General features: G+C 53.4%; 2 protein-coding genes across 4 annotated transcripts; one reads left to right on the plus strand and one right to left on the minus strand.

Annotated features, from left to right (window-relative positions):
• Window positions 1-101: 101 nt before the first annotated feature.
• Window positions 102-5,816, plus strand: CDC20 (cell division cycle 20). The gene is made up of 11 exons (XM_050799153.1): window positions 102-1,615; window positions 1,776-2,005; window positions 2,099-2,247; window positions 2,334-2,430; window positions 2,578-2,706; window positions 2,802-2,998; window positions 3,108-3,202; window positions 3,340-3,568; window positions 3,727-3,852; window positions 4,799-4,916; window positions 5,567-5,816. Exons 2-11 carry the CDS (start codon window positions 1,825-1,827, stop codon window positions 5,743-5,745), a joined length of 1,500 nt encoding a protein of 499 aa, XP_050655110.1. The 5' UTR covers window positions 102-1,615; window positions 1,776-1,824; the 3' UTR covers window positions 5,746-5,816.
• A 196-nt stretch (window positions 5,817-6,012) lies between these two features.
• ELOVL1 (ELOVL fatty acid elongase 1) lies at window positions 6,013-10,609 on the minus strand. Of its 3 annotated transcripts, none has more exons than XM_050800321.1 (9): window positions 10,514-10,609; window positions 8,882-9,025; window positions 8,168-8,227; window positions 7,795-7,985; window positions 7,537-7,617; window positions 7,347-7,403; window positions 7,151-7,256; window positions 6,933-7,069; window positions 6,013-6,748 (listed from the first exon to the last, which is right to left on the minus strand). In XM_050800321.1, exons 3-9 carry the CDS (start codon window positions 8,211-8,213, stop codon window positions 6,527-6,529), a joined length of 840 nt encoding a protein of 279 aa, XP_050656278.1. In that variant the 5' UTR covers window positions 8,214-8,227; window positions 8,882-9,025; window positions 10,514-10,609; the 3' UTR covers window positions 6,013-6,526. The 3 variants fall into 3 exon arrangements, with proteins under 3 accessions (XP_050656278.1, XP_050656274.1, XP_050656276.1); XM_050800317.1 differs by having other exon boundaries at window positions 8,882-9,073; XM_050800319.1 differs by lacking the exons at window positions 8,882-9,025; window positions 10,514-10,609 and adding an exon at window positions 10,095-10,202.
• Window positions 10,610-15,164: the final 4,555 nt, after the last annotated feature.

Here is a 15,164-nt window from a genome sequence, read left to right on the forward strand (position 1 = left end):
ACTTGATTTTTCCAGCCTCTTTCTGGGACAGTATAGCGTATTGTTAGGATTGCAGGGATTAGTCAGATAGTTTGAATCCTGGGCTCTCCTACTTATTATTGGCTGCAAGCCTTTGGGCAAGTTTCTAATCTTTCTGACCCAGTTTCTTTTTTCTGTAAAGGGAAGATAGGGTATCTATCTGCCTTATTGGGATTAAGGATTGAACTCGATTATGTATGTAAACTTTTTTTTTTTTGGAGACAGAGTCTCCCTCTGTTGCCCACGCTAGAGTGCAGTGGTGCTATCTCGGCTCACTGCAAGCTCCGCCTCCCGGGTTCACGCCATTCTCCTGCCTCAGCCTCCGGAGTAGCTGGGACTACAGGCGCCCGCCACCACGCCCGGCTAATTTTTTGTATTTTTAGTAGAGACGGGGCTTCACCGTGTTAGCCAGGATGGTCTCGATCTTCTGACCTCGTGTTCCGCCCGCCTCAGCCTCTCAAAGTGCTGGGATTACAGGCGTGAGCCACCGCGCCCGGCCTGTAAACTGTTTTAACACAGCAGTAAGATGGTCCATAAATGGTACCATTATTATTTTTATGATTGCTGCTCCACCCCTGAGCACATTCATACAATTCACTCAAGTCATTATTAGAGCACTGGACTGAATGGAGTCAGACCTGGATTCCCACAAACTTCTTTGTATGACCTCGGGCACATCCCTTCCCTGGGCCTCGGTTCTCCATCTGTAAAATATGGATTTGTTGTTGGGGTGGGGAGGGTGCACCACGCACAGATTAGACTAATGGATCTCTAAGGTTCTCACATCTCTTTAAAGCCCCAAGGGGGTAAGCCACAGTGCCTCCTGTAGGGCAGTCTAAGCTTATCTTCCAGATAGGCAGGTTTGAATACCGATCCTTTTTCCTGACCTTAAGGAATTCATTCACCCTTTTCAAACTCATTTTCCCTGTTTGTAACAACAGCAGCAAACAAGACAAACACACGTTACTTCCTTTCTAGCAGGGTTCCTACCCGGCGCCAAGCAAAAGTGGAATGTACCCTAAGTAGCTCTGGCCTTCTTCCTGCTCCCTAGCTTCCCAATTCCGTCCCCTGTCCCGCTGCCGCCCGCGGCTCTCCTTTCCCTTCTAGGAACAGCTCAAGCGCCTTGGTCACCTCCATCGGGTTCTGCACCGAGTTCTGCATCATAAATATGACCTTCGTTTAGGATTTAAGTGTGAACTTCTGCAGGCTCTCGGACCCTGAAGCACGGGGGGCCAGACATTCCGAGCTCGCGGCGGTAGAGGGGACGCAGAGGAACAAATCGGGACAACTCGAGGACGCTGAGGCAGAGCAGGCCCACCCCGGGCCCGCCCCGCCCGCTTTTCAGCACCAGTTCTCTGGGGCCGGCTCCCAGCCCCTCTCTCACCCTTCAAATCGCGCTCCGCGGCTGGACTCTCGTGATAGCTGAGACTTGCCCCGGAAGGCCCGCCCCCTTCGCCGGAGAGGCCAATGGGCGAGGGCAACGGTTGCGACGGTTGGGTTTTGAAGGAGCCAATGGGCGCTCAGAGCGGAGAGTTTAAGAGGCGTAAGCGAGGCGTGTTAAAGCCGGTCGGAACTGCAACTTGCTCGGGAGGGCACGGTGAGAGGCGGCGGGGCTGAGCCTGGTTCGGGTCGTGGCCAGGGGGAGGGGGTGCTAGGCCAGAAGGGGCAGTAACCGAGGGTGGCCCTGATTGTGTGGCCGGCCAGGAGCGAAGGGGTCCTTTGCTGTCCCCTGAGCACCGTCGCCTCTTTTCCTCCAGGGCTCCGCAGGCACCAACTGCAAGGACCCCTCCCGCTGCGGGCGTTCCCATGGCACAATTCGCGTTCGAGAGTGACCTGCACTCGCTGCTTCAGCTGGATGCACCCATCCCCAATGCACCCCCTGCGCGCTGGCAGCGCAAAGCCAAGGAAGCCTCAGGCCCGGCCCCCTCACCCATGCGGGCCGCCAACCGATCCCACAGCGCCGGCAGAACTCCGGGCCGAACTCCTGGTCAGTGAGGTGCCAAAGGGACTGGGTGAGAGCAGCCTTCATACTTTCTCCCCCGGGAGCCTGGTCAGACTGTCTTCTCTTTCTCCGCCCCAGGCAAATCCAGTTCCAAGGTTCAGACCACTCCTAGCAAACCTGGCGGTGACCGCTATATCCCCCATCGCAGTGCTGCCCAGATGGAGGTGGCCAGCTTCCTCCTGAGCAAGGAGAACCAGCCTGAAAACAGCCAGACGCCCACCAAGAAGGTATGTGTCCCAGAGGGGCTTAAGGCACGGGACCCGACTGTTCTTTGGATAATACCATCTTGCTTCTCCACTACCCTTTATGCCAGGAACATCAGAAAGCCTGGGCTTTGAACCTGAACGGTTTTGATGTAGAGGAAGCCAAGATCCTTAGGCTCAGTGGAAAACCACAAAATGCGCCAGAGGGTAAGACCCGAAGTTCCTGGTTCCTGGAGGGAGGTGTCAGTTCATCTCCAGGGCTGAGCACAGATATCTGTCTGCTCTTCTTATCTAAGACTGAGGGCAAGGGAGGTGTTGATTTTCCCACCGTCTGGACCCACTCTGTTGCCACAGGTTACCAGAACAGACTGAAAGTACTCTACAGCCAAAAGGCCACTCCTGGCTCCAGCCGGAAGACCTGCCGTTACATTCCTTCCCTGCCAGACCGCATCCTGGATGCCCCTGAAATTCGAAATGACTACTGTAAGTGCATCCTTATCCTTGCCTCATGGATGGAGAAAGAGGGCCTGGGACCACACAAACAAGGAAGCTCATGCTCTTGCCTCCGCCTCTGACAGACCTGAACCTTGTGGATTGGAGCTCTGGGAATGTACTGGCCGTGGCACTGGACAACAGTGTGTACCTGTGGAGCGCAAGCTCTGGTGACATCCTGCAGCTTTTGCAAATGGAGCAGCCTGGGGAATATGTATCCTCTGTGGCCTGGATCAAAGAGGGCAACTACTTGGCTGTGGGCACCAGCAGTGCTGAGGTGCAGGTGAGACATGTCCTGTGCTGCCATTCACACCAGTCCCAATAGGCTTGCACAGCTGGAGGATATTAATGCCAAGTCCCAATCTCTGATCCTAGTGGGCTTCTCTCTCTAGCTATGGGATGTGCAGCAGCAGAAACGGCTTCGAAATATGACCAGTCACTCTGCCCGAGTGGGCTCCCTAAGCTGGAACAGCTATATCCTCTCCAGGTCAGTGGTTTTTGTTGGTCTATGGTAGTCTGATATTTGCCCACCCTACCCTTGACTGTACACCCGAATTGAACCACCTCTGGCTTGCTTGCATTTGGTGCTGCCACAGAACCTGATTCCCTTCTTTCCTCCTCCAGTGGTTCACGTTCTGGCCACATCCACCACCATGATGTTCGGGTAGCAGAACACCATGTGGCTACACTGAGTGGCCACAGCCAGGAAGTGTGTGGGCTGCGCTGGGCCCCAGATGGACGACATTTGGCCAGTGGTGGCAATGATAACTTGGTCAACGTGTGGCCTAGCGCTCCTGGAGAGGGTGGCTGGGTTCCTTTGCAGACATTCACCCAGCATCAAGGGGCTGTCAAGGTGAGTAGGGTTGGGCTGAAGCCTCTGCAGACCCTCACCTATAACCTGGGGACTGTTAAGGGGAGAAGGGATGGTAGGATTGGACTGGGTTAATCTGTGACCCCCAGAGCTCCTTGTCTAGCTCTAGTACCTGCTGACCCCACCTTTATCCCATCTAGGCCGTAGCATGGTGTCCCTGGCAGTCCAATGTCCTGGCAACAGGAGGGGGCACCAGTGATCGACACATTCGCATCTGGAACGTGTGCTCTGGGGCCTGTCTGAGTGCTGTGGATGCCCATTCCCAGGTAATCTTTTGCCTGTTCCTGCCTCTCCCACATGCATTCTTACTGGGCATCCACATCGAGAGTGCATCCATTCCAATGTCTTCACCAACTCTGTGCCTTGGTGATTCCCAAACTTCTAACTCATGAGCTTCATTTCCAGCAGTCTGTGGCTATCTCCAATCCCATGTCCTATAAGCACCACTACCTTGATCTGTCCCAAATTAACCTTTTCACTTCCCCTTGCCTCCCTGAAATGTTCCTTCCTCTGTCACATTGCTTTGGAATGGCAGAACCTGCTCAGAAATCTGAAAAACCTCCTAGAATTTTTCATCCTCCTCACCAGGATCTATCAGTTTTACCTTAAAATATCATTGACATCTGTCCCCTCCCCTCAGCCTCATCCTTCCCAGTGGAGGCCCACCACAATGCTTCCTCATTGGTGTCAAGCATTCTTTGTTATCTCCTGCAATGCATCCTCCATGCTGTGGTTTGTTACACTATACTGTCCTTAAACCTGTGATGGCTTCTCATCACCTATGGCATATAATTCAAATCCATTAGAAAGATGCTTGAGGCTCTCTCCTTCCACTCGCCTCACATTCAGCCTTCACTGTAGATATGGACTCTAGAGCCAGACTGCCCAAGTTAAAATTCTGGCTCCATCATCTGCTAAACTTGAATGTGACCTTTGGCAACCTATTGAACTTCCTTCTGATTGATTCCTCATCTGTACAATGGGTAATACACACGCTCCCCGATTTAAGTCCCAGTAAACCCATTGTAAAGTTAAAAAATGGTTACGTCAGGGAGTGTCTATAATTTGCCTCTCAAGGAACTTTTGTATGGACTGTGATCATTCAACTCTGAGTCTGGAGCACATGGCAGGGTGCCTAACACTAGAATGGGCTCAGTTCTGACTTAAGTAGCCTTGGCTATATGTCATGCCCACACCGGCTCCTCTCCACAGGTGTGCTCCATCCTCTGGTCTCCCCACTACAAGGAGCTCATCTCAGGCCATGGCTTTGCACAGAACCAGCTGGTTATTTGGAAGTACCCAACCATGGCCAAGGTGGCTGAACTCAAAGGTAAGTGGCTAGGTAAAAAGCCAGACATAAAAGGCCACATAATGTATGACTGAAATGTCCAGAATAGGCAAATCCGCAGAAAAAACACATTAATGGTTGCCAGGGGCTGAGGAGAGAGGGTAATGGGAAGTGTTGAAAATGTCTTAGAATTAGTTTTAACAGTTGTACAATTTCGTGAATATACTAAAAACCACTAAACCGTACACTTTAAAAGGATGCATTTTATGGTATGTGAATTATATCTCAGTAACACCATTGAAAAAAGAGAGGAGGCCGGGCGTGGTGGCTCACACCTGTAATCCCAGCACTTTGGGAGGCCAAGGCGGGCAGATCATGAGGTGAGGAGATAGAGGCCATCTTGGCTAACACAGTGAAACCCCGTCTCTATTAAAAATACAAAAAAGTAGCCGGGCATGGTGGCGGGCGCCTGTAGTCCCAGCTACTTATGAGGCTGAGGCAGGAGTGGGAGGCGGAGCTTGCAGTGAGCCCAGATTGCGCCACTGCACTCCAGCCTGGGCAACAGAGCAAGGCTCCGTCTTTAAAAAAAAAAAAAAAAAAAGAAAGAAAGAAAAAAAGGGAGGCATGTGCCTCCTTTATGGGAGGGCTATGGCTGCATCAACATTCGTATGTACTGTTCTCATTTGCTCCAGGTCACACATCCCGGGTCCTGAGTCTGACCATGAGCCCAGATGGGGCCACAGTGGCATCCGCAGCAGCAGATGAAACCCTGAGGTTATGGCGCTGCTTTGAATTGGACCCTGCGCGGCGGCGGGAGCGGGAGAAGGCCAGTGCAGCCAAAAGCAGCCTCATCCACCAAGGCATCCGCTGAAGACTAACCCATCACCTCAGTTGTTTTTTATTTTTCTAATAAAGTCATGTCTCCCTTCATGTTTTTTTTTTTAAATCTGTTTCAGCTAATCCCTCTTCTTTCATGATCCCAGCAGCCTTCCTAGGGGCTCTACTCTACTGGGATCAGAGAGCTAGATATGTCCTCTGGGAGCCTGGACCATCATCCATTGCTCCTGTTTGTGGACAGGGCTAAGCATGTTGTGTTCCCCCACCTCCTCCATTCACACATGTATACACACAGCCTCTGTGGTTTCCTCTGTCACTTTTAATTTAAGACACAAGTGAGTAAGCAGCCTCTACAGGCTGTATTCCCAGGCCCCCGCCCACCCTGACCTTTGGCCCAGAAGCTACTGCTTCAGCGTGTGGGGTGGAGGAGGGAGACTGGGTCCACAGTGACATTATTGCTGACCTCTTCTGTGAGAAAAAAAGCCACGAGACCCTTGTGGGGCCAGCCCTGAGTGCTCCTCTCCCAAGTTTAAGGCAGGGAGTGGGAAGTAACTGTACAGCCCTTTTAGCCCCCAGCTCTGGAGTGGCAGACAGCAATGAGGCCACATCCCTGGAGCTGGCTGGGGGAAGTGGGTGAGGAACCAAAGCCGTGGTCCCTGTAGAGCAGCTGTGGGGAGGGGAGGGCCAGTCCCCTGCTCAGTCCTGGCCACATAAGCCTTGGTCACAGGTGTAGGTGGAGAGGGCACTGACGGACGCTGCCCAATGTGCAGTTAGTCCTGAGGCACTTAGGTGGGCGCCTATCTAGGCCATGCTTCTCAGTTGGCCTTGACCTTGGCAATACCTGGAGCTCCATTTTGCTGAAGTGCACGGGGCAGCCGCTTGCCCTTGGTATAAGAGTGGTACCAGAAGTTGGAGAACAGCATGAAGAAGATGGTGCCATACATCCAGATGAGGTGAATAATGACTGGGTGCTGGTAGTTACAGCTGGACATAAAGTAGTACTGGGAGATGTGCAGTGAGACCAGGACAAATTGGATCTAGGATAGATAAAGGTCAGGGTCAGAGGGAATACTGAGAGAACTAGAGGGGAAGAGCATATAGAGAAAGAGAAATGTTGAGTAGGGAGAGATGGGGTCAAAGGTGAGACAGACTGGATAAAGGGAGGATCCAGGCTAGGAATGTGGGGGGATGGTTATAGGTAAGTCAGGCCAAGCCCCTCACCAGCTGAATGGCTGTCATGTGCTTTTTCCACCAAAGGTAGGGTTGAGCCACAGGGCCAATGGCAGACAATCCGTAGTACAGGTACATTATGACATGCACAGAAGAGTTTATCATGGCATGGAAAGAGCCCATTCCTCCTGTGAGTAGACAATAAGACAGGGTCAGCAGAGTCCAGCCTCTGGTGCCCACCCTTTCCCATAGTGGCCTTCACCACTCACCCGGGGCAATCTTTACCCCCCACCACCAGCTCCAGGGAAGCACAGAGTGATGGAAGACATGTAGGAAGGTCACCTGCCCATCTTTCTTTCGGAGAATAAAGATCACCTGAGAGAAGAGTGAGGGAAGGGGATTCAGAACCTGGGCCTCCCCACCTCATTCTCCCCACAAGTTCTCACATCTCATATAACTACTTACTGTGTCCATCAGCTCAATGAACTTGGAGAAGAGGAAGAGCCAGGCCACCCGAACCATCTGCAAGAAGTTGGGATAGCCTTAGGACCTCATACGCTGTTCTAAAAGCCTCCCTAAATTGGGCCTTGAGCACAGGCCCCAAACTGGTCATATCTACCAGGTTGCTTATGACCTAGCCCCAGCCTCTACTTACCCTAAGTGCCTCAGGGCTGTTGGAATAGTCCACAGGGTCACAGCGCCAGGTATAGGTGCTCAGCCAGCCTGACATCAGGAACTAGGAAGGGATGTGGATTAGACCACCAGAGTTCTCCCTCCCCAGCCATCCCTCCCCTTCACTAGCTGAGGACATGTATCTGAACCTCTCTGGAAAGGAGAAATGCCATGCTCTGGCTCTATGGCCTGCTCCTTATCCTGCTGACAGAAATTAAAGCCCAGCATCCCAGGGGCCCACCTCATAAACAATGTAGAGGGAGAATGCCACTAGTGAGAAGTTGTAGACAATCATGAAGCCACGGAGCTGGAAGGGCTTTCGATTAGCCATGATGCGAGGCCCAAGTGACAGAACGAAGTACACGTAGGTCAGGAGGATGGAGGTCATTAGCAAGGGGGACCCCATCAGAGGGTAGCCCTGGATCCGGGGATCTATGAATAAGGGTCAAAGAATCAGGAAGAGTCACAGGGTTTGAAGGGTCTTCATTAGGTCTACAGACATGACGTCAGGTCGCAAAGGGTCAAGGGGTTCATAGGAACTCTCCATTAGAAGACAGCCCTAGATCCAGGGATCCTGGGAAAGAAGAGAGGAAACGGCTGGTGGAGTGTCTTACCTGCGTGCTTCATCATCTCTTGGTACAAGTTCATAACAGCCTCCATCCTGGCTCAGGACTCTGGGGAGGTACACAGGGTGGATGTCAGACAGAGCCCACTGCACACCCCCATCCCACAGAGATAAGACACAGAACCAGACAAGAAAACTCCCAATGCCTCATTGCAGAAAGGACAGAACAGTGAAAGGAAGGAATTACTGGTAACTAGTGGGAGGAGGCAGTTTGGTTGAGGCATCTGCTCCCCACACGTCCTCCCTGCCTGGGAAGGGCTGTTCTACCCTTCCTCTCCACACGTTACTCTCCTCTCCTCTCCTCTCCACAGTTTTACTTCCTGGCCTCCCTTCCCCTCTTCCTCCACAAAAGGACTCTCAATTCCAGGTCTCTTATTGGAGAGTCTTACCTTCTCACCAACAGGGAGCTCTTGAAATCCGTCTCCCTTCCTCACCCGAGTCCCTCACCCCCCCAGCTCTGGGTCTTTCTTCTCTCTCAGGATTCTCCCCTTCAATCTCTCCTCTCCTGCCCTCTCTACTTCCCGTCCCTCTGGACCCTTCCAGGAACTCTCTTCTTCTCCCCAGGGTCCCTCCTGCCCCTGCCAGGACTCTCACCTCCCTGGGCCCTTCTTTTCCCTCCAGAACCTTATCCTGGGATTCCTCCTTGCCTGTGCTGGGACATTCATCTCCCTACGTTTCTCCTCTGCCTTCCCGGGGCTCTCACCTCCAGCCTCTCCTCTCCAGCGCTCTCCTCTCTCCTCTCGCAGAGCCCTTCCTCTCCTGGAGCCTGGCTCTTTGAGACTCCTGCCCCGGCGGCTCCACCTGTCTGACTAGATCTGGCAGCAGCCCCGCCCTCTGCCCGCCCCCGCTGTACTGCGCATGGGGTGGAGGGTGGGTCCAGGCCACAGGTCAGTGCCTGGGGAAGCAGGACCCACCAGGATTGGGAAAGCCAAGTAAAGCCCCAGGCTCACCACCCACCAACCCGGGACCAGCCTGATGAACTAAGGTCCTAGGTTCTGAGCCAGAAACCTCCTCCGACCCTAGTCCCAGCCCCAGCCCCGGCCCAAAGCACTGCTGAAAATCCACACCCAGCATCCTCTCCTAAGCTGGCCAGAACTTCTCAGTTTGTCCTACTTCAGAATGGGTACAGTCACTCTTCCCTTCCTGGGAAGGCAGGGAAGCCAGTGGCATGTGAGGGGGTTGGGGAGTGGGGGAGGTCGCAGGAATCTTCCCCTCCCTCAGGGAGGGGCCCTAATGGGCTAGGCCCCCTCCCCCTCAGGGCCTAAAGGAATGTCGGGGGAAGGCTTCCAGGGACATAAAAGCCTCTGGCCAGACCCAGGAGAGCATGGTACTGACAATCCCTGAGGGACAAGGCATTCTTGGAACAGAGCAGGGCCCAGGGGAGCAGGTGCCCCAGACTCCTTGCTTCCAGAGAAGCACCTGTGCAGGTGCGAAGTGAAGAGGCGCACCTCTGTCACCTCCCCGCCCCGCACACCCCTCACCTCCAGGAGGCCGGGCTTCTTTAGGCCCACCGTGGTCAGGCCCCAAGCCTGCGGTCCACATCCACCCCTCACCCAGCTCTCCACCCCCAACGGCGAAGGCGCCACGCCAAGGGCTGGCACACATGTTTCCTGCCTGACACACCACCCAGCACCTCCGTGGGCTGACACGCATGGCTCCCGGCCCTCACGCAGCTCGGCCGCCGCCCAGGCACACGCACGGGCTCACTCGCGGGGCCACTCACACACGTGTGCGCGCTGCTTGGCCACGCTCGGATCCCCTCCTCACTTGCTCCCCCACCATCGGGCTTGCTGGCCGCCCATCCCCGGCAGGGCCCAGGCCGGGGCGAGGGCGCCAACACAGGTTCCTCCCTGACACATGGGAGCCAGCCAGCCTGTTATCTCTCAACCACCAGCCCCCAAGATCAACCCACACACCCGGCAGACCAGGAGGGACCAAGGATCCTGGGAGGACCTCTCCCCAAGCTGCAGGAAAATCTGGGTGTGTCCCTCGTCGGGGAACTCAGCCCGTCCCTTCCTTCCTTTAAGATGGATCGAAGGGAAAAGGAGCCTGGCAAAGTTGGGGGAGCCGGGGGAGGGAAGGGAGAGGAGGAGGGAGAGGGGTAAAAGCACGGGTGGTGGAGGAAGGCCTGGGTGTAGGCAAATGGGGGCCAGAGACGGGGGTGTGGGGGAGGGAGGGTGCTGGCGAGGCCCGGCCCCAGGGAGCTGGGACCTCCCACCCACTGGCTCCGGGAACAGCCTCTCCCACAGCCTGGGCAGGGCAGGGCAGAGCTGGGCCGGGCTGGCAAGGCAGGGGGCGCCGGCACGTGGAGAGCCCGTGGAAGGTCCAGACTCACCCGTAGGGGCCAGGCGGGCAACGGCGGAGGGCTTGGAGGGAGCAGGGCCACAGAGAAGTCCCCGGGGCCAGCCTGCCTGCCTGCCACTTCCTCATCTGCTGGGCCGACTTTCTGTCACCAGAGGGGGAGGGGCGGGCCGCGCGGGGGGCGCCCGCTGATTGGGCGGCCAGCGGGGCCGGAGGCCGGCAGCGCAGGCTCGGCCGGGGCGGGGGCAGAGGCTGGGGCGGGCCGCCGGGTCCCGGCAGGAAGCGCCGCGGCCCGGGTTCCCCACCTCTTCCCTCGCCGCTCGGGCCCGCCCTGGCCGATTACAGCGGCCTGGCCACCTCGGGAGCACGCCGTCTCTTCCCGACGTGCAGCCTCGGACCCGGCCCTGTCCCCGGGTGACTGCTCCCCGGCAGGACCGCGCATCTGTGTGCGGCAGGCCCAGCTCAGGGCTCGGGGGAGGGTTCGGCCTTGCCCTCAAAGAGCTCCCTCTCCTGCAGGGTGAGCGCAGAGCGGCGGGCGGGAGCACACTGCGTGTGCTGAGGACGGACTGGTCTTTGCGGGAGGGAAGCCTCACGAGCCTGTACACTTGGAGGAGCCCTAAGCGTTAGGATCTGCTGCGAGGGCTGCCAGGAATGGAGGTGGGAGGATACAAGTGGCCCGGGGCAAGCATAGTGAATCACTGGCTAAACTGGCCTTCGAGGTAGTGAAAGGAAAAAAGGGAAATGAAGCTGACTGCGGCTGAATGTAGTAGGTCGTGAAGGCCAAATGAGCGATCTGATTTTTATTCTAGAAGCAGAGGAAAAACAGTAAAGATTTTTGAGGAGACTATAATCAGGCTTGTATCATAAATTCATCAGACGTTTATGGACCACCCAACGTCCCTGCACTCATGGGGCTTGCAGTCTCTCTGGCTTAATCACTTTACTCTGGCAGCCAGTGTGAGGAGGGCACAGGAAGGAGACCAGGTGACAAAGCCAGCCTGACCAAAGAATATGTGGCAACTGATGGGATTGGAAGAGGCGGACAATGTCGAGCTTTCCTCCAGACAGCTGGACTGGCTCTCTATATATTTATTTATCTATTCTACACCCCAGCCCCCACCTCCACACTCACTAACTGGACTCAACTAGTGGGTGCAAAGGACGGAGTAGATTTTAGTGAAATGGAATTTCTACCTCCAGCGGCCCCTGGAACAGAAGCACACAACCATCTAATAATTGCTTGCAGGATTGGATTGTGTAAGTGTGGACAGAATTTGGGAATCTGGGCTACTCTGGGCACACTGCCTATGGGGCAGCCCTGCTCCGCAAGGAAAATAAACACAGTTTTTTAAAAAAGGTCGGGCGCGGTGGCTCATCCCTGTAATCCCAGCACTTTGGGAGGCTGAGGCGGGCGGATCATGAAGTCAGAAGATTGAGACCATCCTGGTTAACACAGTGAAACCCCGTCTCTACTGAAAATACAAAAAGTTAGCCAGGCGTGGTGGCAGGCGCCTGTAGTCCCATCTACTCAGGAGGCTAAGGCAGGAGAATGGCTGACCTCGGGAGGTGGAGCTTGCAGTAAGCCCAGATCCAGCCACTGCACTCCAGCCTGGGCGACAGAGCGAGACTCCCTCTCAAAAAATAGAAAAAAGAATCGACCCGGTGCGGTGGCTCAAGCCTGTAATCCCAGTACTTTGGGAGGCTGAGGCGGAAAGATCACCTGAGGTCAGGACCAGCCTGGCCAACATGGTGAAAACCCATCTCTACTGAAAATACAAAAATTAGCCGGGCATGGTGGCGCATGCCTGTAATCCCAGCTACTCGGGAGGTTGAGGCAGGAGAATTGCTTGAACCTGGGAGGCGGAGGTTGCAGTGAGCCGAGATCGAGCCACTATACTCCACCCTGGCGAAAGAGCAAGACTCTGTCTCCAAAAAAAAAAAGAGGGAATTCGGAAGACGTGGTGGTTGGGAGAATAAGATATTCAGGCCAGGCACGGTGGCTCATGCCTGTAATACTAGCACTTTGGGAGGCCACGGCGGGAGGATTGCCTGAGCTCAGGAGTTCGAGACCAGCCTGGGCAACACAGTGAAACCCCATCTCTACTAAAACACACACACACACACACACACAAAAAATTACCCGTGTGTGGCGGCATACGCCTGTTGTCCCAGCTATTCGGGAGGTTGAGGCAAGAGAATTGTTTGAACCTGGGAGGTAGAGGTTGCAGTGAGCCGAGATTGGGCTACTGCACTCCAGCCTGGGCGACAAAAAAAAAGGTGTTCATAAATGGTAGGATAGGCTGGGGATGGTGGCTCACGCCTGTAATCCCAGCACTTTGTAAGGCCGCGGCAGGCAGATCACTTGAGCTCACAAGTTTGAGCCTGGGCAACATCGTGAGACCCTGGCTCTACAAAAAATACAAAAAATTAGCCAGGCATGGTGATGCATGCCTATCGTCCCAGCTACTCTGGAGGCTAAGGTGGGAGGATGACTTGAGCCCAGGAAGTGGAGGTTGCAGTGAGCCAAGATCACGTCACTGCACTCCAGTCTGAATGACAGAAACCTTGTCTCTAAATAAATGAATAAATAAATGACTCCACAAATGGTGGGATATAGCTATGTGAAAGTTTAGTCCTAGAGCTTAGGTAAGAGGTCTGAGCCAAAGTACAGATATGACCCAGCCCATTAGTACCCACCCTTGAAAGGAAATGGCAGAAGAATTCACTATTTAAAAAGCTCCAACACTAAGATCCTAACTGATCTGGTCCCTGCCTTGTCCTCTCATTCTACCTGTGACACTCTCCTGGGCCCCACCCAGTGCTTTAACCATTCCCCGAGGATGTCAGCATCTTTCATACCCCCCTCAACCCTCGCCCCCTGGCTCAGCACAAGGAACAGTCAGGTCTCCTAGGCAGTAAATCACTCCCTCCTCTTGCTCCCACAATTGTAATTATCTGCTTATCCGCATCGCAAAACTATAAGTTCCTCTCAGTATGGGCCATGTTTTGTCATCTCTGTATCTCCAGCATCTGGCCATTATCTGGTACTCAGTTGACCCTCTACGTTTGTTGAATGAATGTTAGTGTGAATGGGATGATGTGGGAAAGGAAGAGAGGCCAAGGGAACCAGAGTCAAGGGGAGAAGACAATAAGAATTTGAAAGCCTTTCCATTTCCCTTGGGAACAGTACCACTGAGTCCATAAATATTTATTGAAAGCCTGTGTTCCAGGTATACTCCAGTGATGTTGGGTGTGACCTTATGTAAGTTGCTGAACTTCTATAAAATTGGAGCAATAAGAGTACCTATCTCATAGGACTGCTGTGAAGACTGAAGGAGATAACACATGTAAAGTGCTTAGCACTGTTTCTGTCTCAACATTTAATGGAGAAGGTGGGAAAGTGCCCAAAATATCAGGAAGGTACATACTTATATGTAGATTCGTGAGCATTCTTTTAATAATATTTCCTAAACAGTTACTCTGTGCAAACCACTGTTGTGAGAGCACTATTGAGAGATTTTGGATTAAATGTCCATCATAAGAGTGCACTAGAGACAAAGAAAGCAGACTATTGTAGATGATGAAACCATCCCAGAGGCCAAACGCAGTAGTGATAGGAAACTTCAACTGTGTATTTATTTACCTGGACCATATTGGTAAATGACCATGGCAGGCCCTCAATAAATGCTGACTGATTACATGAATGAACATGCTCAAAGACAGTTGTTCAGCTCTTGTCCCAGGTTGTATCACACCCCTCTCCCCTTTCCTGAGTTTCTTTTGTTCAGTTTGGCAAACTGAACAAAAATGGATCGGAGCAAGCATCTTTAAATATCTGATATAGACCACTTAGCCCCAAATCCTACCAAATGGCATCTTCATGGCCCTGGGGTTCCTGCAAAACACTCAGTCTGATAGGAAAGAGAGACATATAGATGAGCAATTATATATGTGGTGAGTGTTCCCATAGAGATAAACCCAGAGGGTTATGAAAGCACTGGTGTGCGGGGGCACCTTAACTCAGTGTGGAAGCTAATTCTTGAAGATGACGCAAAAATGACACTTAATTGAGCATTAAAGGTCACTTTCTAGGCCGGGTGAGGTGGCTCATGCCTGTAATCCCAGCACTTTAGGAGGCTGAGGTGGGTGGATCACCAGAGGTCAGGAGTTTGAAACCAGACTGGCCAACATGGTGAAAACCCATCTCTACTAAAAAATACACAAAAATTAGCCAGGCCTGGTGGCAGGCACCTAAAATTCCAGCTACTCAGGAGGCTGAGGCAGGAGAACCACTTGAAGGCAGGAGGCAGAGGTTGCAGTGAGCCGAGGTTGCACCACTGCACTCTGACCTGGGCGCCAAGAGTGAGACTCCATCTCAAAAAAAAGAAAAAAAAAAGACACTTTCTAGAAAGCAGGGAAAGGCATTCTAAACAGAGTGAAGCATGTATGTGAAGGCATAGAAGAAAGAGATGTGGCGGATTTGGGAACGCTAAGTAGTTTGGTATGACTCCAGTTCAGAGGGCATATGGAAGGACAAGAAAGGCATGAGTCAGTTTATGAAGAGCCTTGCATGCCATAATAAGAAGACTGGATTTTATTCTGTTCGTTTTTCAGCCCTAGCTGCAACTAGAATCAACTGGGGAGCTTTTAAAATATCAGTGCCTGGCTCTCACCTCCAGATTGAT

The sequence above is a fragment of the Macaca thibetana genome, chromosome 1 (genome assembly GCF_024542745.1).
Source record: "Macaca thibetana thibetana isolate TM-01 chromosome 1, ASM2454274v1, whole genome shotgun sequence".
Taxonomy (NCBI): domain Eukaryota; kingdom Metazoa; phylum Chordata; class Mammalia; order Primates; family Cercopithecidae; genus Macaca; species Macaca thibetana.